This window comes from Copadichromis virginalis, linkage group LG4 (genome assembly GCF_057382275.1).
Source record: "Copadichromis virginalis isolate Kocher_CV1m ecotype Utaka linkage group LG4, C_Virginalis_male_GT1.1, whole genome shotgun sequence".
NCBI lineage: Eukaryota > Metazoa > Chordata > Actinopteri > Cichliformes > Cichlidae > Copadichromis > Copadichromis virginalis.
The window spans coordinates 28,191,997-28,217,301 of NC_140621.1; the positions used below are offsets into that span (position 1 = coordinate 28,191,997).

At 40.9% G+C, this 25,305-nt stretch overlaps 2 protein-coding genes across 4 annotated transcripts; one reads left to right on the top strand and one right to left on the bottom strand.

The window, feature by feature from the left end:
- Window positions 1-43: 43 nt before the first annotated feature.
- Window positions 44-12,107, bottom strand: ezh1 (enhancer of zeste 1 polycomb repressive complex 2 subunit). Of its 2 annotated transcripts, none has more exons than XM_085454685.1 (20): window positions 11,882-12,107; window positions 10,574-10,749; window positions 10,185-10,310; window positions 9,384-9,506; window positions 8,832-8,949; window positions 8,107-8,337; window positions 7,432-7,534; window positions 6,979-7,142; window positions 6,702-6,793; window positions 6,436-6,589; window positions 5,250-5,434; window positions 3,779-3,870; window positions 3,623-3,651; window positions 3,393-3,518; window positions 2,121-2,299; window positions 1,938-2,033; window positions 1,762-1,843; window positions 1,591-1,671; window positions 1,407-1,491; window positions 44-1,321 (listed from the first exon to the last, which is right to left on the bottom strand). In XM_085454685.1, the coding sequence occupies exons 2-20, from the start codon at window positions 10,745-10,747 to the stop codon at window positions 1,261-1,263; spliced, it is 2,301 nt and encodes a 766-aa protein (XP_085310811.1). In that variant the 5' UTR covers window positions 10,748-10,749; window positions 11,882-12,107; the 3' UTR covers window positions 44-1,260. The 2 variants fall into 2 exon arrangements, with proteins under 2 accessions (XP_085310811.1, XP_085310810.1); XM_085454684.1 differs by having other exon boundaries at window positions 11,650-12,107.
- A 2,636-nt stretch (window positions 12,108-14,743) lies between these two features.
- ramp2 (receptor (G protein-coupled) activity modifying protein 2) lies at window positions 14,744-18,246 on the top strand. 2 transcript variants are annotated; one of them, XM_085454686.1, is made up of 6 exons: window positions 14,744-14,891; window positions 15,477-15,539; window positions 15,629-15,661; window positions 17,466-17,483; window positions 17,651-17,780; window positions 17,869-18,246. In XM_085454686.1, exons 1-6 carry the CDS (start codon window positions 14,831-14,833, stop codon window positions 18,116-18,118), a joined length of 555 nt encoding a protein of 184 aa, XP_085310812.1. In that variant the 5' UTR covers window positions 14,744-14,830; the 3' UTR covers window positions 18,119-18,246. The 2 variants fall into 2 exon arrangements, with proteins under 2 accessions (XP_085310812.1, XP_085310813.1); XM_085454687.1 differs by lacking the exons at window positions 14,744-14,891; window positions 15,477-15,539; window positions 15,629-15,661 and adding an exon at window positions 15,699-17,234.
- The last annotated feature ends 7,059 nt before the right edge of the window (window positions 18,247-25,305 follow it).

Below are 25,305 nucleotides of genomic sequence, written 5' to 3' on the forward strand. Positions count from 1 at the left end.
AGCATTTAGCACAGATAAGGACTAGGGTGGCATCTTTAATGTATAAAGTTAAACTTTTATTTTTATAGGCATACACTGTACACAGCATTAAACTCCATTTTGTTCATCTCTATTGAGAAAGATCTCATTTCAAAGTGGGCTTTTAATGTTTTATAAATGAAGAACAGACCAAACGGCAAGTGTGGACATAAAAAAATAAAGAAAAACAAATGAAAAAGGATCATTTACATTCACATGTGGGGGGCCTTAATATTTGGTCAAACACTAACAAATTTGCTTTTTCAATGGTCATAACCTTCATTGGTTACCTTTAACACAGCTTTGTTACGCAACACAGCCATGTTGTTTCAGCACTTTTCTTCCTGGAATCATTTGGCACTTATTTATTTGCAAAGGAAACATCTACTCTGTGACTTACTTTCCTGGCAAAATGCGAGAGTATCGGGCTGTTGTAAACACAAAGATAAATGCTTGACGTATGCATGCCAGTCTGAGTACCAATAATAGGATAATGTTTAAAATGAAAAGCAGAATGAGATCTCTTCACCATCATCTACAGGTTACATTCAGTCAGTCGGTTTCTCGTCTGGTTGCCTATTTTTGCAGAACAGTGATATAAATGCACAATAACTTATTTTACCATAAAGATGGATGAAGTTGCTAGCTGCATGACTGCATGACTGCACGTTAACAACAGTATCTGTCCAAAGCTAATGTTGCATCTAACATGTTTAATGGATGGTTTGTCACATGCATTTCATTTACCATCATTACATACACTGTAAAAAATTGCATTACATACTGAATTCTCAAAGAAAAGCCAGTCAATAAGTACAATAACAAAACTGCTGAGAGTTACACACTGTGCTATGGGTTATTTCGGCTTTGTTTGCTTTGACGAGATGGAATAAAAAATTTGAGATGCTCTCAGTACAGTAAGTGATAGGGATTAATAGTATTTCCACTTTAAATAGTTTAAGCTTGGTTGATACAGTTTTACAGGTAGGCGGATGGGTCTGAGCAGATGAGGAGGAGAGCTAATGGCTGTCACTGAAGGAGGTGGTACAGTGTTTGTGGCGCATGAGCACCTGCAAACAGCGGGGAGGGGCTTTCTATTTTTGGAAGTGCAGCAGGGAGGGCAGAGACGGTGACTGCTGATAGAAATTTGTCAGCTAAATGTGATGCTGCAGACGGGGAAAGAAGCATTAGTAGGTGGCTGAGGAGTTAAGGACCAGTTCTGAAGGTAGGCAGCCGATGAAGCTAAGACAAGTCTACCTCCCTCTCTATTCCCACATATTTGAGGGCATCGGCTTGGCTGTATCTGTGGGAGGAAACAGTATGAAGAGTGTGAGTTTGTATACATTATCTCTTGAAGCTGGAGATTACAAAGGGGCCTTCAACTCTACCTGTAATCAAAGAAGAGCTCCTCTCCTTGAAGGATAGCTCGTTTGGCAAATATTCCAATGCGGTGGTCTCCATTTACCATCACCACTGCAAGGGCAGGGAATATAACATCAGACAAAATAACTCTTATAAAGCTGCTGAATTCATATAGTAAAGCAAAGTGACCCCCACCCCCCCTTCACTGACCTTTAGCATAGCAGTTGGGATTAACTGAATGATTTGCAAAGCGGATTTTGTTCCCCTTTCGTGTGGCATCCACAACAAAGTCTAAAGAGAGAAACAGAGTATGTTATGGGTTTTTTAATACACTGCAGTGGTACGCCTGGCTTAGAATTTTACGCTGTGGGGAATACGTGCCGTTGTTCAAGTTGAAAAGGAAGCTAGACATGTATTTGTCGTAAATCCTTCCACGTCGGTCTGCTTCATCCTGAGAGATCAGCTGCTTATGCACACATATAGGAAAAATAACACTGTAAGCACGCAGCATGGATGATGTATTTGAAAATAAAATCGACTAAACTGCACAGACTTGCCTCTCCGCAGTATTCAGAGATGAATTCATTCTTCTGAACAGGCTCTTTGATGAACGTGCCCCACCCAGCAACATCAGAGGGAGCCAAAAGCAGGTGCTAAAAACACCATATGATATTTGAGTTATTTAATACCACTAAATTTCACTCTTTAAAAATTTTAAACAGCCACATCTTCCAGTGTACCTTTTTCAGGCCTCTCTGGATGCTACAGTTCTTGCAGGAGACTACTTTACTGTCCCAGTGGTCTGCGGCACCGCACGTCATGCAAAGATCTGGGTCACATTCTCTTACAGCCAGGTAGCAGGGACATTGTTTAGTGTTGCACTGAGTCTTACACCTGCAGCCTGGGAAGCGGTTTTGGCCTAGACAACATTTAGACACAGAGCTGCTTTGAAAGGGGAATTGCTGACATGTTTTATAAAGAAGTTAGCAGTAAACCAGAAATATACTACATTATGTGAAGAAATATCATTATGATTAAAAAACTCAATAAAAAAAAACAACCCTGAATTTCGAAATACAGTTGCAGAAGAGGAGCTCAGAGGTTGAGTAATGCTGAGAGGTTCATTAATCAGAGACCTCTGCTGGCAGACATGCTGAAATACAATTTTGAGGCGTGTAACATAACACCCTCAGGGCAGATGAATGGAAGGCTCAAGCAAGAATAACGGAAATGTCTTTCCAATAGCCTATGCTTGGAAAAAACCTGTCCATACTAAGGCTGCTCAAGGCAGCCTATCGCTTCCCATTCCCACCACGAGTGGATTTTATACTTCTGTATCATCAAGCGCCGTTTAGCTCGAGCTATTTGACTCATACTGACGCAGGAGACGATGTTATATATCAAGCACAGAGCCTGTCACATCCCTTTGATTTCACTCCAAGTTTTTAATGCACGCACATGTGGAACTAGGGCCTGCTTCCTGTTTGGCCCCGGCTCTTTGCCGCTACGGGAAAAGGCGAGGTAATCAGGAGATGGGAGGAGAAAAGGTGACTAAACCAGCACAGATGAACAAATCAAGCAGAAAAAACTCCTCTTCCGAGACCACAGAAAAAAATGTTTGCTTAATCTTATCCTCTCTCTTTATTATCAACTCTCCAGAGGGCATCATACAGAAAAAGCATTTCTCCACCATGTGGCCATTTAAGAAAACACAGTTCTGGGGCATTGCTGCTGCAGCAAATAGCTCATTGTGAATGCAGCTCTCTGTGAAGCAGACACCCACCTATCCCTGCCAGAGGACAATTTCTCCTCTGACCGCTGCCAGACTACTGCAAAATCGTTTTACATTCTGCTGCCCTGCTCTACTGTGGCCTGGCAAACGGCTTCTCAGTGGAAAATGTGATTATAACAAACAATCTTCTTTGAGCATCGCATGGTCAAGCAGGCTATTGTGTTTTTGGTAGAATTAAGCCACAAATTGTGATGAAATGAATAAAAAAGTTAACACTTACACTCATGCTCACATTGGCAGAACTTCTCACAAAAATTTTGGGTCATTACACACGGGCAGGAGCTGTCACATGGGTGGTCGGGGTGGTCACATGGCTGATAGTTGTACACTTGATTGGATGAGTTATCTGGAACAACAGAGGACAAAGCCCTCAGACTGGAACAGTAAGCTGTGTTGTATGTCAGAAGGCATAATGAAGTAAAAACCATGTCTTTTTTTAGTTATACATACCTTTCTTAAGTTGAATCTTTGCCCACAACCTGTAATATGCATTAAATATATTAGAGAGCTTTATTCCTCTTTGCTAAAAGCTCAAATTTCTTTCACACCTATTCCGGAAGACGAAACAATAAGTCAGAGAAAAGATAATAACAGTTGAGTTCTTGCCTATGCTTCCTTTTCTTCTTTTGAGGGGAGATGCCTCCATCTTCCAAAGGAACACGATGGATCAGAACCTCTTTCACTGCAAACTCATAGACCTTTGGGAAATGACAATGACGTGGACGACATATCATCTTGCAAGTTCAGCGTGCAAGCAAACAACTATGAAGACATTCTGCAATTATTTTGTGCAAAGTAACAAAGGCACCCAAGTTTCAAAACAAGCTGCTTATCTAAAACCCGACTGCAGAGACCAGACATTCACATACATCTGTGTGAAAACATGCTCAACCACTTCTGGTTGCTAAAACCCAGTTTTGGCCTCTTTCCTGGGATGTACACATACATAATGCAGCTGGTTTCAGCATTTCCCCTCAGAGAAGCAGTGGGTGGGTGGGGCAGTCAGAATATTAGCAGCCCAGTACAGATTTGTTTGGCCATGGAACAAGAGGGGATACAAGGGTTGGATATCAAGGGTGATGCTTTTTAAATAAATGCACAACTATAAAAACTTTTGAAATCTAATTTTTTAAAATAGCAAAATGTTCCCAACAGAGCACTCTCATGCACAGCCCAAGGGAAGCTGGGAATGTCTGAACAACTGCATCATGAGGGAAAATGAGAGACGTCACATCTGGTTGGCATTCCTCTTTATGGTGCCATATGCAATTCTCTCTGTAGTAAGTCCAATTATCCACACCATAAAACCACAAGCACCGGATGCACGTTATTATACTTGGACTGACGCAACAGAAATCAGCAGCGCAAGTATGGTTTGTACTTTATTTCAAAAACAACTATGAATCAGTTTTAGAGAGTTTTAGTTGAGTTCATAGACTACAAAAAACACACTTCATAGTTAGTATAGTTAGTAAACAACAGATGTGAGAGGTAATCAGGCACAACTGAGGCACAACTGAGATTCTCTTTTTCTTTTTTGTTTTGTAGTCTACAAAGAGGTTAAGAACTGTTTTACTTATACTTCCTTGCATTTTCTTATGAAAGCATCTGTACTGTCATTATAAAGCAAGCTACATTTTAATGTCTGTTTACTGGTGCATTGGTTCATATGACTGAAACTGTTTAACAAAGCTATTTGTGAGTTATGATGGGGCTGTGCAAAATGTATAAAATGATGTCAGTTGAGTCAAGCTGCTCTAAAGGCAAGTTTGAAAAGGAAATCAAAGGCATAGAGTTAGCAAGAAATCTCTGTGCACTGCTCCTCACTTCTGCTTGAGGCTTCATGTCTCCAGGCTACATTTGCTGCTACAGGCAAAACATGTTATAAACTCTCAACTACATAGTTTGAAATCTAATTACCGGTACACTGCGGTTAATGTAGCTATCCTATCTGGACACAGAACGAAGATAAAGCTGAAATAAAGTGCAATTATTAGTGGTGACTAATATTTAGTAGTTTTAACACTAACTTTCAAACCAAAACAAGTGAACACCTGTATGTGCCTGTATGTTTTACCTCCTTGCAGTTCTTTGTACCGATGAGGCGAGCAATAGAGCAGAAGTTGTTGAAGTATGTGCCGTGTAGCACCCGGAAAAGTGACTCCTCTGCTCCACTCCACTGGACGACACAGCACGCCTGCTGCTCCCCGTCATCATCTCCTGGACGCAGCTTGGTGGGAGTCTGGCACCGTGAATTCCCCTCTTTTTTACACACAGACATACACAAACATATTTTGGGGATTTAGCTGGAAAGCATTTTGTCACATTTTTTTTTACTCAACACGTATCTGAACAAGCAAGCACTTTTTAAATTACTTGGTCTTGGCAAAGTTTGTGACAGCTTTTATCCGCAATCATGCAATAAAAGGTGCTCTAACCTTGCACAAACATAAAAGCTGCTGTTTCTAGAAGCCGTCTTTGTATATAAATGGACACAAAAGGGACTGTGAGTTTTGATTGGGGTTTTGGATATCCAACAATGATGCTCGTGCTTCCACAATTCAAGACAGCGCATGTTGCCAGGCAACAGACTGCATGGAGCATTACTGTGGCCACATGCTCCAGCGCTGAGTGTCTTTATTAATCTGCTCAACAATCTGCTTTTTCCACATTATCCCAACACATGTGGGAGACTCTGCTGAGTCACTGCCTGAGTACCAGGAGTTTCCAAAACTAACACAGGCTTCTGGTAAGGAACTGATAGAAATCAGCAACAACCTGAGAATGAATAAGAGAAAGAAAAACAGCCAGGGGTGTGTGCGCTTATTTCCTTCCTCTTGCTCTCTGCATGAAGAAATCAGTAGAAATGTGAAAGAATATAGTGCAGTAAAAGTAGTGAGGTGGAGAGGGAACAATGTGTTTATGTTGAGGCTGAAGCATGCAAAACTAATGGCTAGTTTATTTTTCTTGGCAAGAAAGAGCTGATACTAGGAGGAGATTGAAGAGGGAAGGAAAGGAGAGAGGATGTGGCTTGAAAGCTGTCATCTCTAGCCAAATTTCACTTTCCTTAAGAGGGTTAGACAGGGTGGACAGCCTTCTGGGGGGTGGATCTCAGAAACGAATTAAAATATATACACTATCTATACTGCATGAACTCATAATGAAGAAAGCCTTTTGCTACCAGAAAGAAGAACACATGAACTGATTTTTTTAAATTCATTCATTCATTCAAGAGTAAGTGACATTTTGAGAAGGTGCCCCACCTGAGGAGGAGGTGGTTTCATGGTCACTGTTGGGTTCTTCAGCAGAGCCAGATGGTCCAGGGCAGCTGGAACTGGTTGGACGGGGCTGCCTCCGTCGCCTCCGAGACTTCTGTGACCGCAACATATTCTGATCCACAAACTCTTTAGCCCCTTTCTTCACAAGAGAAAAGACGTAGAACATTTAAAATATGATCAGGAGGAAAACATAGGGAGTTCTAATGTGTAGAGAATGCATGAATGCATCAGTTAAACAACTGTGGGCATACCTGTAACAGAAAGCAGTCTACACCGCATGGCTCAGTCTCCATGCGGATCTCCTTATTCTTCCTCTTGTAAACATTGGGTGTAGCATGAAAAGCTTCATCAACAGAAAGAAAAAATTTTGACCCCTGTTTTTCATTATGTGGTTATTAGTAGCAGCTTCATGGAAAAAAAACAAAAGACTCAGAAATAATAAATATATTACCCTCAAAACTCAGAAGGAACACTATAATCTTAATATATACATTTCAAACTTTGAAAGAATATATAAGAAGCTATTACGGTGGAGGAAACAGTCGTATTTGAAGCAGCGTCTGCAGAAGAGTGTGTGGAAGGAGTGTAACGACTGCTCTCTCTGCACAGACTTTGCAAAAGGTCCGTCTAGGTTGGGGGTGCAGAGAGGGGGTAGCTTCACTGGACTTGGCGGCTCCAAGAGGTCCTTGTACCTGTGGAGGACATATGAAAAGTTTCAGCGGGATGTGTCACTTCTTTGTGGTTCACTATTGACGCTCATTTAACTTAGTGAAACAGTGCTGGACAAAGATGAAGATTTTTTCTTTCTGAGCACAGCTCTTTCAGATGCTGATGTAACTACCCCTTTGAGTTGGAGAGCCTGACAGGGAGCGACTATTATTACTTTCCTCTCTGACAGCTTTCGTCTCCATGGTGAACACTAAGCAACAGACTGCCCGGCATTGTGCGTACAGATCCCCGGATAGACTACACTTTTCTTACTTTTCCTTCAGCTCCTCTGTGGTGCCTTTGTAGGGGAACATTGAGGCGATCGCTGTAAATATCTTATCATTGGGGATCTTCTTGCTGCTGGACATGTCCTTCACTGTGGGAGACATGTGATGTGAATCACCCAGGTTTGTCCAGACATCAGGTTTTGATACACACTCACAAACAAAGGTTATGCAATATGTTCTGTTGCAATGGTAAAGTTCCTTCAATTCTCAAGGTCACTTGGTAAAAAAAAAAACATGATAAAAGAGAAAAAAATGATGTAATAAGAACACTGTACATCTCTTTTACCATTATCTTTGATTCACGTTCCCATCTTCTACACATGTATTTGTGAATCAGTCTCTAAATGACAGTGTGCCCAGGTGTGCTTCAAATGAACTGTCACTAAGTGTGTATATAGCCTAGTTTTCCATAAAGCTCGGTGCATGAGGTCATTCAGTTCTGTAATTAGAGCTGGGCCATATCAGTGTAAAGGACAAATGGGTTCACTCACACACAGTAGGGACACAGAGGCAGCTTTAAGGCAAACAACGTCAGCTCAAGAGCTGCTGTGGCAGGGCGACCTTGTGGCAGGTGTGCAGTGCAATGACACGAACAGCATGAGCCTGTACTTTTCTTGTTCTCATCATCTGAAAACACAAATGCGCCAAGCTGAAGACTCACCCTCAGTAGTGCTTCTCCTCTTCCTCCTGACAAATGCCAAAGATCCAGCTTTGTTCTCTTCCGAGCCCTCCACTGAGCTCCTCCTCATCACCCTCTCTTCTTCTTTCTTCCCTGCCATGTCCCCAACAGTTCCTGCTGAGGCCTCCTCTTCTTCGTCCTCCTCGTGGTCAGAATACTGGCTCAGGGCGTCCACTAACTCTTTAAATATCTCATCACTGATGAACCCTCCCTCTGGAACACAATCGAGATGTCATACCGACAGTTATCACCAATTAAATGTGTGATTCTTGACTTTTTTATTAAGAAGGCAAAAAGTCTATTTGGTTTTAAAAAGTGCAGGATCATTGAAAATCAAAATTCAGTTGTTCTATGCTATCCCTTTTATCCTATCCACTGAACTGTTTGATTAGTGAAGTACGAAAAGGATGCAAATCTTAAAATCGCCAAATTTCAACTTAACACCTACTGGAGATTTTTGGACCAACATATCAGACAGTACTCCCCACCCCAATCAAAAACAATCAGAGGAAAGAATTGAAGAATTTGAAGAATTACATCCAATTCCACCAGCAGAGTTTCAAAGATTTTCAAAGAAAATCACTGACAATATACACTGAAGCTGTTCTGTCGGTACGAGGTGACCCATTACCTTACTAAGACACTTGATGCTGCATTTCCTTTAATATGTCTCTTGTTTGCAGGGACATATAATATTCAACACAAACCTCTGTCACCATGAACACCGTCATAGTTGTCAATCAGTTCTTCCAGGAAAGCCTCGTCTTGCTCCAGCACTTCATCGCCCATGTAAGGGATGTTGTGGAGGAACGTTTCATCCTCCACCTAGAACATACAAACTTTGGTTAAAACAAGTCTCTAACTGCAGATGCTTCAGAGGGACCAAAACTGTAAAAGCAATAGACAATCACACTTGTTAGCAGAAATTTATTCATGGCCTGACTGAAAAAAATAAATGAAAAGTTCTGTTGTAAAAGTGTTCTGTGAGCATACCCCCGTTTTTTGGATATGTTTTTCAAAATGTAACTTCTGTGGAACAAACTCCTATGTTATAGCTCGATAACATATGTTCCTGAGTTTATTCAGCTGCCCTAAAAGTTCCATGAAAAGAGAATTTAATAAGAAAAGAGCAGAACATTATCAGTTTCCATTTAACTCATAACTAGAATCAGATGAATTAGTAACACATTATATTCAGGGTGCTCTAAGGGTGATATGACACTGTAACTGTATCAATGACAATTGTGTTTTATTTATACCATAAAGTTGTGCTGCAGAGGGGACCAGGAGTACATAAAGGGGATTCCAGCTACTGTTGACAGTGGTCTCATGGCAATGGCTTGAGTTTTGAATCCTGGGAAGCCAAACTCCACTGTACACACCTGTAAGATAACCAGAGGTGGCTTGAGAATCACCAGATCCCAGAACAATATGCTGCAGCACGCGGCCGTTTTATAACTACACACTTGCTGCTTAACTCTGAGCAGGGGGAATAAAACCAGTTAACACAATACAGCCGACTGTGACAGCATGCGGGAGGAGAAAGATGTGGTTACACCATCAGGCTGTATGTATTATAAGCTCCCACAAGGCCGCAGACTGTTAGACTGTCATGCGATCCACTTCTACCACACGTCTCTTTCCCATCCAGTTGGGAATCGGTATAGAAGATTGGGAGGCATGAGGAGATCTCAACATGATGTTCAAGAAGGGATTTCCTCACAACACATTCACATTATAAAAATATATTGAACTTCTAGCTTAGCCAGAGCATCTTGGACAGGAATAAGAAGATGTACCGCAAGGTTCAGATAATAGTACAAATCATGTGTCCAGCCATTGTCTTAATAGTCTCCATCGCTCTCTTTTTTGCATATTTTGGGGGGCTTTTAGCCTTTATTGTGATAGGACAGTGGAGAAAAGACAAGAAAGGTGACAGAAGGGAATGAGCGGTTTCAAACCCTGGACACTGCATTACAGCATAAGGGATGCCTGCTCTACTAAAGCTAGATCAGCGCCCCATAATTTCTCCATCTCTCTCTGACAGACCACCCACCCACCTTTTTCGTGGCCAGACCCCCATTAGCGGTTGACAGAGGGATGGACTGAATCCGGAGCTTGGACCATTCTGTGTTTAGGATATTTGTCTGTTGCTCAATCTTTTGCCTGTTAGACATGAAAAGGGTCTAGAAAAAAAAAAAGAGAAAAAAGGACCAAGACATACACACTATTAACATAACATACGCATTGAGAACTGCATACAAAAGACACACCAGTGTCACACATGCAAATTAAGCTTTGCTCTTTATTTGTTAGAGACCATTGCACAAAACCCTGATTGCACAAGAGAAAAGATGTCTTGTGCCAAATTTAGCTACGACCTTATCTTCATTCACAGACCCTGAAAAAAACCCCTGAATTGAACTTGTGTGACGTCAATGTGACTCACTTTGACCTCTTCTGCTTTTTTAAGGCGTTTGACCTGGCGAAGGCGCATATACTCAGACTTGACCCTCCGTCTCCACTCCAGCATACTGCGAGAAGGGATAAAGGAGGAAGACTGAGGTCTTGGAAGTGATGGGGCAACACCGGTGCCAGGGGCTGCTGCAGCACTTTCCTCCATGACTGTTTAAAAATAAAAGGAAAGCATATGACAAACAGGCCCAACTTCAAAACATTCCACTTTCATATTCAGATAAGTTACGTTTGTAAACTTAGGCTTGTTTTCATGTTTTCTGCCACAGTAACTACTTTCACTAATTACATTAAATCTATTATAGGCAGTAGTTTTGATGTAATATGGCTGCAGTCCATTTCAGTTACCTTATTATAGTACTAATGGGCTTACTATCGCCCTCTGTTTCTCACAACCCCCATTTCCCCATTCACCCTCGCCGATGGTCTCTCTGAAAGAGTGCCCCCATCTGTTAGCAAAACAAAACAGACGTCTAATGCAAAAAAAAAAAAAAAAAAGCCTCCTCGAGTGCTTTACGGGCCTTTTTCTGGTAGACTGCTTCTGCTCTTTTTGCAAAACTTGGGGGAAATTGACTGAATTATGCGCATACAGCGCGACAGTGTGCGCATCTATGAATACAGCACATGAATTTAATAGCACTCCTGTGCAATCCACATTGCACAGGAGTGGGCGTGCCACTTCAGAAAAGCAGAATAGAAAAGTGCGTAGTACAGTTTTTCTGTGTTTCATAATCGCCACGCTGAACATCAACTTCCCCGTCTGAACTCAAACGGAATTAAAAATAAATACGAAGGTAAAACTGAGCTCGGGGAAACTGCTGCACTTGATTTTTGGGGGCTACGAGACGTGCACACGTTTCAGACACATGAAGCTATGAAGTCCGCGACGTCCTGTAAGTGCAGCCCCGTGCCAAGAGAGCTACACAGTACCCATTTAAATGTAGAACACTCTAAAGACGTGCGACCGAACAGCACAATGACGGCACGTTACACTAGCGCTCGGGTGTGCACGTCAAGATCTCCACATCCAGTGTCGCAGTTATTAAATACCTTTAAATCCACGTCTCGTGTCCTATTTGTTGCGACAACAGCCCGCAACGCGACCAAGTCCCTTTCTGTTTTCTCTCTCTCTCTCTCGTTTTTTTTTTTTAGTAGAGAGATCCGGAGCAATTCAAAGCTGTGTTTGCTATGGCTCTGACGCAGTTATCATCTCCGCGCAGCGAGGGGATCTCCGAGAAATCTCTATCCATGGGCATGGTGCTGGAGGTTGTTGTTGTTGTACCTTACAAATAACTGCGCACTTGGCTTGGTTGATCCACTCGAGCAGGAGGGTGACGTCTATATTATGATCACAGCCTTTCCAAGCAGAGGAGGATTTATTACTATTCTGCGTCCTGGGAATAAAAAGTAGCGTGCAGCAGCCGCAGCACAGCCATTTACACGCATACACAGGAACTGATGCAACTGTCCGGAGTGCTAGATCGCCATCTAAATGCGTGAAGGCAGATCACTCTGTGGGTTTTGATAGTAGAGCAAGTGCAATCACATAATCTTAAATATAGCTCCACTCTATAGGAGCAAAAGAATAAAATGGCCTAAATACACATTATGAATACACGTAGTTTTATAGGAGTATCGGGTATTTAATTATATATATATATATATATAAAATAAAAAAAAATAAACGCAAAATAAACTTCTCACAGAACCTGAAAACGGATGCATTAATTCAGCCTGCCCACAGAGCTGAAGTAACTGTCTAGCCTACGAATTAAAAATAATAAATACTTGGACACTGGAACACAGTTTCCGGACATTCCAATGTACTGGGGTCAAATGGAAACCAATTCAGCTGCTGTTCAGCTCTTCTCCTCCAGGGAGAGCCCGACACACAAAGATAGAGGGTTGGATGAAGGGATTCACGCCACTGATGCTGTCACTTAACCCACGTAAAACCCACTATACAGCAAGCTGCTGCAAGCAAGCTGAAAACACAATCGAATGATGTTTTCGATGGACTTTGATTTGACGAGCAGCGATATGAGAAAGCATAATGACTTGAATTTACAGAGAAGTATATTAACCTCTGTATGAAGCAGATTGGTTTAAATCTTTGCATATGTGTAAGTAGCCAAACGTCACACCCCTTTCGAAGGGAAATGTTTAATTTAACACATCACACATAAACCGGACGTAGGGTTCACGTGGTAACAGTTGATCTCATGCGATTTTCTGGCTTGATTTGATTTAATGTACACAAGCTAACTCCTAACACTATAAGTAATTACGATAAATTACCAATAGTCACATTACTATGGAGGCAGTGATTCTGATTTGTGTATAAAATTAAAATCAGAGATAATCAGTTAATCTGCTACAATCACTTTAAATAGATCCAAATATTTACGTTCAATCAAATATAAAACAATTAGTGTGTGTACTTAATGCCAAATAAGAAGCTGAAAGTGCAGGCAATCGAGTAGTGGTTTGCTATAAATAAAAGTCCTTGAAAGTACTGCTTTGATAAATATGGTCGATGTTGTGTGTGCTCTCCACGGGAGGAATTTTAACACATCCCCTCAGGATATAACACAAAGAAAAAAGTAAAATACAAAGTATACAAATATATTTAAAAATATTTACCCTCAGGGTATTTTATTTATAGCTCCCATTTATTTCATTTTATAGTTTATTACTTGTAAGATATTACAAAAAAATCCCCAAAAGCAGACACAGTAATTATTCACCTGCAAGACACAAGATGGTGCTGTTTAGCTGTTTTTTTATTGGAAGGACGCCACATGAACTCATATGTACACATCAAAGTAGGATTAAGAGAAATGAAACTTTATATCGCCTTAACAGACCCGTTGTGTTTCTGTCTGATTGCTGTTGTCGTTGATCCCCTCTGTTCCCTGGCTGTGCTGTTTGTGGCACGCATGCCTGCTTATGATTTATGCATTCAGTGAGCATAAAGTATCTCAGATACAGTTTGTTTGCCATATCCACAGTGATATTTGAAGTAGCCACTGCCATGTTGATACTAAACTGTCAAACAAGCAAACACACAGAGGAAGATGAGCTTAGGACACTGTTATCAGCAGGAAGTTTTTAATTCTGTAAACTGCGCGTGTTGATCTTGGCATCTCTATTTGGGATACATTTCTTCAGATATGCTGCAGGCTTTATGATCTGTGACAAAGCCTTGGAGATGAAAAGATTTACAAAGTAGCTAATAAAACAGAGACTTCGAAAGCCATTTGAAATAGCGAGTGACTGTAGAAGCATTCATTTTTGTAGAACACGTGTCAAAGTAAATGTTTACTTACTTACATTTCAAATATGCTTCGTGCTCCACTTCGTTCACACTCCAAGTTCAATATTTAAGCTTCTATATGCTGGATTTTTAAAGTTCAGTCCATTACATGTAAAACAGTGGCCTCTTTTAACTGAAATGAAATGTGGAAGCAATTTTGGCCTCTGCTACTTGGATTTCTTCCAAGCCTAGCAGCTGAAAAAGAGTACTCATCCCTCAGTGACGCGCATCAATTTCATACTGGATATTCCAGCCACCTCTCTTTACCACAGAGGTTTATTGAGATAGATAGATATTCTTTACCCACGGTTAGTCAGTTGCTCCACAGTAATGAAATATGAATCTATAACCTAAAAAAATGTAGATTAACTGTAGATTCATTAAAACTTTGTCTGATATTTCTGAACAATAAGCTAAAAAAGTATCTCTTCCTTGTGATTTGCAACCCTGTGTGTTTCTCCTAAAAATAATTGACTTAAAACATTTACTTCTCTAAATCTTTATTTATGCAAGACATGAAAAGCGACTTGTCAGCAGCATGTATCCTGTCAGTCTAACATAGCTTGCATTTGATCAGAAACTCCTGCAGCTGGAAACCATGTTTGCAATAAAATTCTGCTTGCAATGATAAATAAAGAGGCAGAAAGTGGGGAAGAGAAAAACCAGGACAAAGTGTGGCCCCTGAAAACAGAGGGTGGGACAAACTAAGGAAATAGATGAAGAGAGAGAGAGATTGATAGTCCTGCACCAATGGGCCGCAATAGTCCTAACTTTATCAGAGGCTCTTTGCCCCATTTGGTGAGTCCGCCCCTACTAGGAAATGAGGGCTTCCTGTTGCTTTACACAGCCTTCCTGCAAAAGGTTGAGATATGTAATTCTTACCCATCAGGGAAGAGGAGAAGAACATTAGGCAAAATGACACTCACCAGATTCTTAGTTATGTATTTCAGAGTTTTTATGCCTTTTTTCATCTGGGGTAAGTAAAGGCTTTATGCTATCCTAATTTTTATTATTCTGACTTAATCTTTTAACTTTTCCAAGAACTCACCTCTCAGTAAGAATTCAAAGAAAACTTAGTAATTAGTAGATTTTAGTAAGGAGTTTAGTCAATGCCATGACTGAGTTTTACACTGAAACAGTTTGGATTAAGGGTCACAGAGTAATTGTGATCAGCCCAAGACAACTGATTTGTCTTGGATCAGTTTTTTTTTACTTTAGGAGGATATTTTTATGAATCTTGTTGCATTTTTTTTAAATGCAGTTGTCACGAGTCTTTAATAAAATATTTCAGTCAATTACTTATTTATTTCGCGCAATAAGACCGTGATCACATGGGATGAGCTTTTGAGTTGAACACATTAAGATTTCCCTAGAAAAGGGCTAGACAAAGGGAGGATGCACTCATTTGTTCATTCACCATGGCATGTTATTTCCTTTACTGCCCCAGTCAGGCCTGCAAACTACATATAGAAGATTATTTGCACGTATAAAATATTGTGGTGTTTTAAATCAACAGTTATATTCCAGTGTTCAGGTCTTTATTTTATTCCTCTTATTACAGCAAGCACAGCAGTGGTATGTCAAAGTGAAGAAAAGGTAACTGTGCGTCCGACAGTAACAGTAGGTAAGTACATTTACAGAAATAAGCAACAAACCAAGGAAGAAACAAAATTCATGCATGACTGCTCACTAACTGATACCCTTTCTTTGCAGAGTTTAACTCAACAGACAGGATGATGACTCTTAGTAAGTGCATACATTTTCTCTGTCACTTTATTATAGACTGACAGCTATACATCTATGTCTATATGTCCTAGATTTTGTATTTTTACAGTTCCAAATAGGGTTTATGTAATTGTGTCCTCTGAGGAATTGCTTTGGATTACATTTCTAAACTTATTTGCCTGGTCTGGAACTGACAAACCAGAAAAGCAGAACTCAGGGATCCTTTTTTCTGCCAAGATTTGTCCTTGTGTATTACCATGAGAATCCAAGACAAACTCCTGGGGAGGTCTCTACCAGTAAGGGGTCAACGTCAGTGGACATGAGGCCCGTAATGGTTTGGGGTTGGAGGTTAACTGAAACCTCATCACGAGCAGCCCCCACCTGGCTCGACTTCCTAAATTTGTTCGTCATTCACCCCACACAACGTCTGTGATCAACGCATGAACTCTGAGTTGTGAAACAACTAGAACATTGGAGCAGCGCCCCTTTCACTGTTCCTCATCCTGTGCCTTCCTTTTTTTCCTTTTTTCCTGTATCCCCCGACTGTCCCCCTCCTCCCCCTGCCAGTGCTCTCAACTCTGAGCCCCCCACCCGCTGGAAAAAAAAAAGAGAACACATTTCCTGATGTCATTACTAAATCAAAAGGTTGCTTGGCAAACAGATGTTGTGAGAGGCCGAACATATGGATTTAGTGTCATAAATTAACAAGCTGGTTGTGAGAAACCCTAAACCATAGATTTCATTTTTAATTCAATCAGTGAAAGCACCTCTCTTGCACACAATTTTTTTTTTTTAAGTGGTGAGTAGGGACAGTGAGAAACTATCTTCCAGATGTATCACACACATGAGCAAGATTTCCCGTACTTGTAGCGTTAATTACAGAATGTTTTCCTACTAGCATGCACGCGTAACGATAGTTGGCCCTTTAAACAGCTGGTCAACTCTGAGAAACAACTCTTTCCAGGTTTGGTCAAATTAACCTAAATATGAAATCATGGCTGTCTGCAGAGCACACCCTGCAGAGTCATGATTACATCCACCCCGAAACGCTAAGTCCTAAATGTTTACTTATGTTTCCTATTTGGCAGAGGCAGCCCAAAAGGCAAATAAATCACATGCTGTGAGCTGGCCAGGCCTTCGACTGTGAGAAACTGAGACTAAAAAGCAGAACAAGAGTTAAAGAGTAAAGGGTTTTCAGATGTGAGTCCAGCCCCAGCTTGGGTGTGCTCCCTTTTATTTGGGAGAATGGAGAGGACAATCTTTGTTGCCTCCACCCCTTTAAAAGCGGAAGAAATTTTTAAAGAAACGTGTGTTAGAGAGGGGGAGAGCTGCTGCCAAGGCGCAGGGCCATCAGACAGATCTTCGAAGAACATCTGGTAACCGCGGGTAACATTGTTTGGACATCTGGTAACCGAAGATTGCACTGCTTCTCTTCCATCCTGTCGGGTTTCCTGTTATGCCTCGCTGTGCGAAGTCTAAGAAGTTTTGGTTTTTTATACATGGTTATACGCTGGGGAAAACACACCTTTATTCATTTTTTCTGACATGAAGGGAGCACTTGGTTTCATAGGGTTATTCCTCTCCTTTCTCTTCGGTGAGTGTGTGGTCTCCCTTTTATATATGAAAGTGCCTGCCTCTGTGCTAGAGATGTGGAAAGAATTCATTATCTAAAGTAGACTAAAAATTCCCATGGTACTCCGATTTGCTTGGACAGATGCGTTTTTTAATGAACTGAATTAGGAAGGGCTTACATGGCAGATTTGGAGAGACTTACTGCTTCATGTACATGTTTTTAAGCTAAAAAGTGTTTTTTCTTCTCTTTCAGATGCCACTGGACAGTTTGGTAAGCGGCATAACCTTCTAAACATACATAATCATATATCTTCATATATAATTTGATAAAGGGAGTCTTGCAGAAGTTGTTTTATGTACAACTCATTTTTAAAGCCACTTTCTTTTTCCCTTTCCCCCCTTTTTTGTTGTTGTTGATTCTTCTCTTCTGCTCTGTAGTTTGTGAAGATGAGTCAGATGGAATGGGCTGCCTCTCCGACATGTTTGCTGTTTACTGTGTGCAAAGTTTTAAGCTTGCAATGGCATCACTGAACGAAACCGACTGGTGCGTTTGGAGTAAGGTAAACAGGTAAGTAGGGTGCATTTATATTTAAAATGAATGTTTTTTGTTTAAATGCCAATTTCTAATTTACTTTTCATGTTCTCCTTCTATTCAGTTGGTACAGCAACCTAAGCATGTGTACAGAAGACATATGTGACTTATACTTCATCCCATGGCCCAACCGTGTGGTGGAACAGACCTTTTTGGACATTCATTCCCTTTTTTTCAAGGATTGTCCCACAGATGAGCTAAGTGACCCACCACCTGCCATCATGTTTGCTTTGGTCATCACGCCCATCTGCCTGATCCCTGTCATGGTTAGCCTGGTGGTACTTAAGACCAAAAATGGGGATGGCAACTCCTGATAACCTAAAATCTCTGCTCAGCTATGTTCTCTCTTTTCCCCTAACCTTGTTTACAGACTGCTCATACACTTTCATCTCAGCAGAGACTGAATCTTTAGATCTTCTGCACTTCACAACTTAAATTAGCCACATAGTGCCAACTATGTCTATCTCAGAGATAATGTTCTGTGGCATCACAGCTGTTTCTCTTAGGTGACATACTTCTTAATACAGACAAACACTGTCAGAAACTATGTTCTGTACTATACTGTATCTCATTTACTGTGACAAAAATGTTTTGTTTTAAACCACTTGACACTAGAGTTGGCCGTTGCTTGAAGCATTGGTCATCTCTTGTTTGCTCACAGTATTTCATTTATACTGGAGAAACCAATATTTGTGATTAGCCTGACGAAAGCTCCGGAGCTTGTAAAAGTAGAAACAAAATTTGTATTGACACTTTGTTTTATGCAAGACACTCGGGCTGATGAAAGACAAGGTAAAGTTTATTACTGAGCTGCTTTTGCATTCATAGACAATGTTTTGTTAGTTTTTTTGCTGTTAAACTTTGAGCCTAAAAATATAAAATATATTTATGAAGACAGCATTTAGAAACTAAATGATTTTTAATTCTGAAAAGGAGAAAGATGTTCATATCTGATCTTTGACAAAGGTCCTAAACACTCAATAGTGTGTATGTGTAGGGAGGAGAAGAAGTTAACCATATGCATGGATCTAGTTATTCAAGTCACAGCACGCAAATTGTTCAAAGGGTCGAGGCCTGTTTTTATTAACTGTAAGTAATCTTCATACTCATGTGATGAGAAGCTGGTTAAAAGAAAATCGTATCTCCCTCCAGACAAAAGACATTTTAAGTTGCCTGCACAGAATTGTGACAAACACTGAACAATGACAAAAAGATAAAAGTCTTATCTTTATCCCTGAATGACAATAAAGCCACTATAAGTGCTTTCAGATTTAGAACAAAAATGTGTATTTATATACTCTTATGTATTTCTGCTATTGTCAGGACTTCATGGACTTACTGTGAAAGTACATCCTGCCTGCTCTCATGCCATGAACTGTATGCATTTTTATTTTTTATATTTTAAACCAATAAATCTACAGTTGTATGCTTACTATGACTTGTAAATACAGTACCATTCTTGTGAAATTACCCTTTCACCTTTGCAGCTATTTGATTAAACACCCTTTTCCCTTGTGTGTAAGGCAGATGGTCTTGCTTTTTGCTCTAGTCAGTGTTTCACTGTCTCTTTAGTGATCAGTATATTGCAGTGCAGTTGCTGTGCTCTTCAAGTGCTGAGGTAGTGAAGGAAGCAGTGACAACAGTCATGTATCACGCCCTCATCTGGCACACAAAACACTACAGGGTGGGCCTGCATTTGTGTGTGCGTCTATGTGTGTGTGTTTGGCAGGACTGGGTGGGAAAATGTGTTTAGTGACCTTCTTCCTCTCTAGATGTCGGGTCATTCTCACCCTCCCCACCCCCTTCTGATCTCATCCAACTTTGCGTTACGTCTTATAGTTAGAGCCAGGAAATACATTTTCTGGTGCCATTGCGCAAGATGAGACTCTGCAATCAACATCAGTCATGTTTTATCAATCACAAAATATTAACATACATTCTATACACAAAGGGCCAATAGTTGTACATGAGCTTTAAAATGTTTCAGGAAAGAAATTTTGCCCTCTGGTGGTTCTATTAAAAACTGACAAACAGACATAAACAAGTAAATTTTGAACACAGACACCACTATCAAAACAACACAAGAAAAAACAAAGAAAGGAAAAAAACACTGATTTTTTCATGAAAATACTTAAGCACAAAAGTCCTGTACACAGTGGAGCCTGTTAATAATCTTTTCTTCATCTCTACTATCACAGCAATGCAAGGCTTGACAGTATTTGGCTCTGTTAACCCATTGTTGGGTTTTTAATCCTTTGTTTCTGGAACAGCATGTTTTGGCAAATGGGCACAATTAAGTGCATGGAACTACATACAAGTGCACTAAAGGCACCACCTGCCCAATGATCAATATCATCGGGCAATGAAGCTGCTATTTAATGGCTTAAAACAGTAATAAAAATACCACAAACAAGCCAAACCATATAAACAAATAGATATATGTAGTGCTCGCAAGGTAATGTGAAGGGGACCAAATGGGGAAAAACAGTCATTGCTCAGAGCTCTGAATATATTTCTTTTACACATACAGAGGTTTAACACGCTCACCAGTGACACATCTAAAAATGACCAATGCAGCTGCTCAGAAAACCCCTCCTTAAATAGGTGCAGGTCATACCACCACCAATAAAATTTAAAAGATTTCCCCTGACACAGTCCAGCTACAAAAGACAAATACTGTAGTTATTTTAACACAGCTCACATATATCTGACTACAAACACACCCCAGCTAAATAATATGCAAACTAACTAAATCAAACCAAATTGAAGATTCAGCCCGATCCCACCCTCAGCTCTCATCTGATGGTTTAACCCACTAGCAGTGGATAATTGGAGAACTCCTTTCAGGTGAGCATCATTAGGCCGTAATCGTGTGTGCACTCCATGAATCAGGCCTTCAGGAAGCTGACCTCAAAAAAGAGAGTGGTTAATGGACTTCAAAACAAAAGCATAACAAAATCAAAACTTCCTGGAAGACATTGTGGGTGTCTCACTTTAGTAAGGGAGATGCTTCCCATCACATCAATAAAACAAAGAAAAATAGTGACATACTTCTGAATGTTTCTATTTTTAGAGGCATGTACATATTAAATATGTATCAACAACACATGTTCTCTGAGGGATCTGGGATTGGTTTGTAGTAGCGCCACGAACTATCATTTCAACAGGAATCGTTTCAAGTGTATGAAGTCAATAGTTTCTTCTCCAACCTCTTAGATATACCACAGTACTATTAGATAATATGCTGAGTATAAATCGGCTGATCCAAATGCATTTTCATAGGGACCCTGTTTTGAGTTGAAAAATTTAAGTAAAAAAAATGCAATGATTTGATTGCAATATTTTAAGAAACATATTAGCTCATTTTGACTTTTCAAAAAGAGTTTACACTTAAAAAGGAACACTTGACCTAACTTAGCTAATAGGCTCATCTCTACCTTTCCTTTTGTTTCTAAAATTATTTAAAGAGTAGTTGTGAAACAGTTAACTAATCTGCAGAGAAACGGTTAATTTGAAGAGTTTCAGACAGCATTAGTAAGGTTATGAATACTCTTCTTATGATAATGGAGTCATCTCTATGCTTGTCGTGCTAGACCTCAGTGCAGTTTGATACAATCGATCACAATAGTTTACTGCAGAAATCGTAGTTGTAGTGGGTTGAATCATATGTATCGAATAGACTCTAATTTGTTAATGCGCATGAGGAGTGTTGTTCACACACTAAGATTAATTACGGAGTTCCACAAGGTTCTGTGCAGGGACCAATTCTATTTATATTATACTTTCCTCGGCAGTACTATTAGAAGACACGGCATACATATTCATTGCTATGCAGAAGATACCCAGCTTTATCCATCCATGAAGCCAGAGGAAACACACAACAACTAGTTAAACTACAGGAATGTTTCAAAGACAAAAGACCTGGGTGACACTAATCTCTGCTTCTAAATTCAAATAAAACTTGACCTTAGAAATCATAGAAACATGGTGTCCAACCAGATACCTGCTCTGTATGGCATTACCTCAGCTCTAGGATATGTTCTTAAATATGCAAATTAAACAAATATGTAGAAGGACTGCCTTCTTGCATTTTGCGCAAAATGTCTAAAAATAGAAATATCCTATCCCTGAGTGATTCTGAAAACCTAGTTTATGCATTTATTACTTCTAGGCTGGATTGTTGCAATTCATTATTATCAGGGAGTTCTAAAGGCTCATTGAAAAGCCTTTAGTTGATACAGAATGCAGCATATACTGCCTTCAGACAACTGGTGTTGTGATTTGGCACTATATACAGTGCCAAATCACCAAATTTTTATATAGTGCCAAATCACCAAATATGTGATGTGGCACTATATAAAATTACCTGAATTGCACTGAAATCCCTAAATGGGATGGGACCATATGTTAATCTAAAACCTGTATATATCTTTCAGCACTGAAGGTGTCTTTCCAGATGTGTAAGCTACTAATTCCACCCCTATACATTCAGAAATTACTATACATATCTACCCATCTTTACTTCTGAGAAATTCTTCCTCTCTAAAATGCTCTTTTTATACCCAATCATGTTAGTCACATGTTTCCAATTCACCTAATTAGCTGCAAGATGTTCCTCCAGCTGATTCTTTTTAGTACCATTTACTTTCCCAGAACTTTTTGCCATTGTTCCAACTTTCTCTAAACATGTTCCTGTACTTAAATGAAAAATTAGCTAATATTTTTTTTAATGAAATTGTAAAATCTCCCAGTTTAAACCAAGTTTTCTGTGTTCCATTGTGAATGAACTCTTGTTTTAAGATATTTTCAAATAATTACATTCTGATTGCATTTAGATTTTACAGAGCATAAAATGTAAACAGCCTTTTTATCAAACCTAACCTTGTTTTGGAATTAGTTTCTAGTTAAACTAATTCTCATAGAAAAGCCATGAACACACCAACATGTATTTCTGAAATAAACTTTTTAGAGCAAAAAAAAGATACACTGCCCCCCTCTCTCTCAGTAGGAGGGACCAGTGAGCCTCAGCTGTGCACCTGGTTGACGGTGTTGAGTTTTGGCTCTTTGTTAGGTGCTTCTGGATCATCTCACTATGGGAACCCATGACTGCAATATCAGAATCAGAATCAGAAACTTTATTGTCATTGTCATGAGAACAACGAAATTAAGAATGGTCCCCGATCATTGCATCATCCCTAGCAATATCAAAATATAAATAAAACAATAAAATTCAATAAATAAAATAGATAGAATACTTAAAATACTAATAAGATATAACAGTAAAACATTCACATACATTCCCACACACATGCTTCAGACCGTGCATAGATTAACACAAGAGTGGCGTGATGGACATTTTTTTGTAGTATTCAGATGTGTTATTGCAGTTGGATAACAGCTGTGTTTGAGTCTATTAGTCCTTGCTCTGATTGCCCTGTACCGTCTGCCTGAGGGCAACAGTTCGAACAGGGAGTGGCCAGGATGTGAGGTGTCTTTTATGATGTTTTGGGCCTTTTTAAAACAGTGGGCGTTGTGTAGAACTTCCAGTGTGGGGAGAGGGCAGCCAGTGATCTTTTGGGCGGTGTTAATGATCCCTTGGAGTGCTTTCCTCTGAGCCCCTGTGCAGCTAGTGTACCAGATGTATATGCAGTAAGTTAGAACACTCTCAATGGTGGCTCTGTAGAAGGACACCAGCAGTCTCTGTGTGATGTTATTCCTCCTGAGAATTCTCAGGAAGTACAGTCTCTGTTGGGCCTTTTTCAGCAGCTCGGAGGTGTTCACACTCCAGGAAAGGTTCTCCTCTATATTGACTCCCAGGAAGCGGAAGCTTGCCACCCTTTCTACACAGTCCCCATTTATGAATAGTGGTTGGATCTCTGCCTTTTTCCTTCTGAAGTCTATTATGAGTTCTTTGGTTTTTGAAGTGTTGAGGAGGAGGTTATTGGCCTTACACCATGACGTCAGCTGCTCCACCTCGTCTCTGTACGTAGACTCGTCTCCCTTGGAAATGAGCCCCACCACTGTGGTGTCATCTGCAAATTTCACAAAGATGTTGCTGTGGTGGCGAGGAGTGCAGTCGTGTGTGTAGAGAGAGTAGAGCAGTGGACTGAGCACACAGCCCTGGGGTGAGCCAGTGCTGAGACTCAGGGCTGAGGATGTGTGATGGCCAACTCTGACTCTCTGTCTACGGCCCGAGAGGAAGCTGTTGATCCACATGCAGGTGCTGTATGGAAGCCCCAGGTCTTGTAGCTTGGCCACCAGTTTGTGTGGAAGGATGGTGTTAAAAGCTGAGCAGTAATCCACGAAGAGCATCCGCACATAGCTACCATGCTCTTCCAGGTGAGTTAATGCAGCATGGAGTGCTGTGGCTACAGCGTCTTCCGTGGATCGGTTTGCTCTGTAGGCAAACTGGTGTGGATCCAGGCTGCGGGGCAGGGCTGCTGTGATGTGTCTGCGGACCAGCTTCTCAAAGCATTTCATTACCACTGGGGTGAGTGCCACCGGTCTGTAGTCATTCAGGCCGGTGATGTGGGGCTTCTTAGGCAAGGGGACTATGGTGGAGGACTTCAGGCAGAGTGGGACAGTCGCCTGTGCGAGGGATTTGTTGAAAATCCTGGTGAAGATCCCAGCCAGCTGTCCTGCACAATCCCTCAATATTCGACCTGGCACACCATCAGGACCCGCCGCCTTCCTCGGGTTAACAGCCTGCAGCATGCGCCTCACCTCGTGCTCTTCCAGGGTGAGGGTGGTGCTGCTATGGGTGGCGTGTTGCTGCTGTGGCTCCAATACCTCCGGTACCCTGGTCTCAAAGCGGGCAAAGAAGATATTCAGCTCCTCTGCCAGCTCCAGGTCACCGTCCGCAGCTCCGAGATTGATCTTATAGTTGGTTAGGTGCTGGATGCCTTGCCACACCTGCCGGCTGGTATTACTCTTCAAATGGTCCTCGATCCTCCTCCTATAGTCCCCCTTTGCCTCTCTGATGCCTCTCTTCAGGTTGGATCGGGCTGTGGTGTAGTAATCCCTGTTGCCAGACCTGAACGCAATGTTCCTCTCCTTCAGCAGCTGCCTGACCTCCCGGGTCATCCAGGGCTTTTGGTTGGGATAAGCCCAGATCGGTTTGACTGCTGTAACAGTGTCTATGCAGTGTTTTATATAGCAGAGGACACCGTCTGTGAACATTTCCAAGTCCTGATGTTCAAAGATATCCCAGTTAGTCCTGTCAAAACAGTCCTGCAGCTGCTGAGAGGCACCCTCTGGCCATATGGTAATATTCTTTGTGATGGTAAGAGCAGTTTTCTTGAGGGGGGCATATGCAGGGATTAGAAACAGTGACAAGTGGTCAGACTGACCCAGATGTGGCAAAGGTCTGGCCCTGTAGCCCATTTTGATGTTGGAATAAACTTTGTCCAGAATCTTGTCACCCCTAGTGGCACACTTGACGTGCTGGTGGAATTTGGGGATTGCTCTTTTTAAGTCTGCGTGATTGAAGTCCCCTGCTACG

Coding starts and splice junctions, on each gene's coding strand:
- ezh1 (XM_085454685.1), bottom strand. CDS start 10,747: ATGGAGGAAAGTGCTGCAGCAGCCCCTGGCACCGGTGTTGCCCCATCA. Junction 8,950..9,383: donor CTCTGCAGCACAACTTTATG/GTATAAATAAAA, acceptor TGTATGTTCTAG/GTGGAGGATGAAACGTTCCT. Junction 7,535..8,106: donor GAGGAGAAGCACTACTGAGG/GTGAGTCTTCAG, acceptor TGTCTCCCACAG/TGAAGGACATGTCCAGCAGC.
- ramp2 (XM_085454686.1), top strand. CDS start 14,831: ATGACACTCACCAGATTCTTAGTTATGTATTTCAGAGTTTTTATGCCT. Junction 14,892..15,476: donor TATGCCTTTTTTCATCTGGG/GTAAGTAAAGGC, acceptor CTCTTATTACAG/CAAGCACAGCAGTGGTATGT. Junction 17,781..17,868: donor GTTTGGAGTAAGGTAAACAG/GTAAGTAGGGTG, acceptor CCTTCTATTCAG/TTGGTACAGCAACCTAAGCA.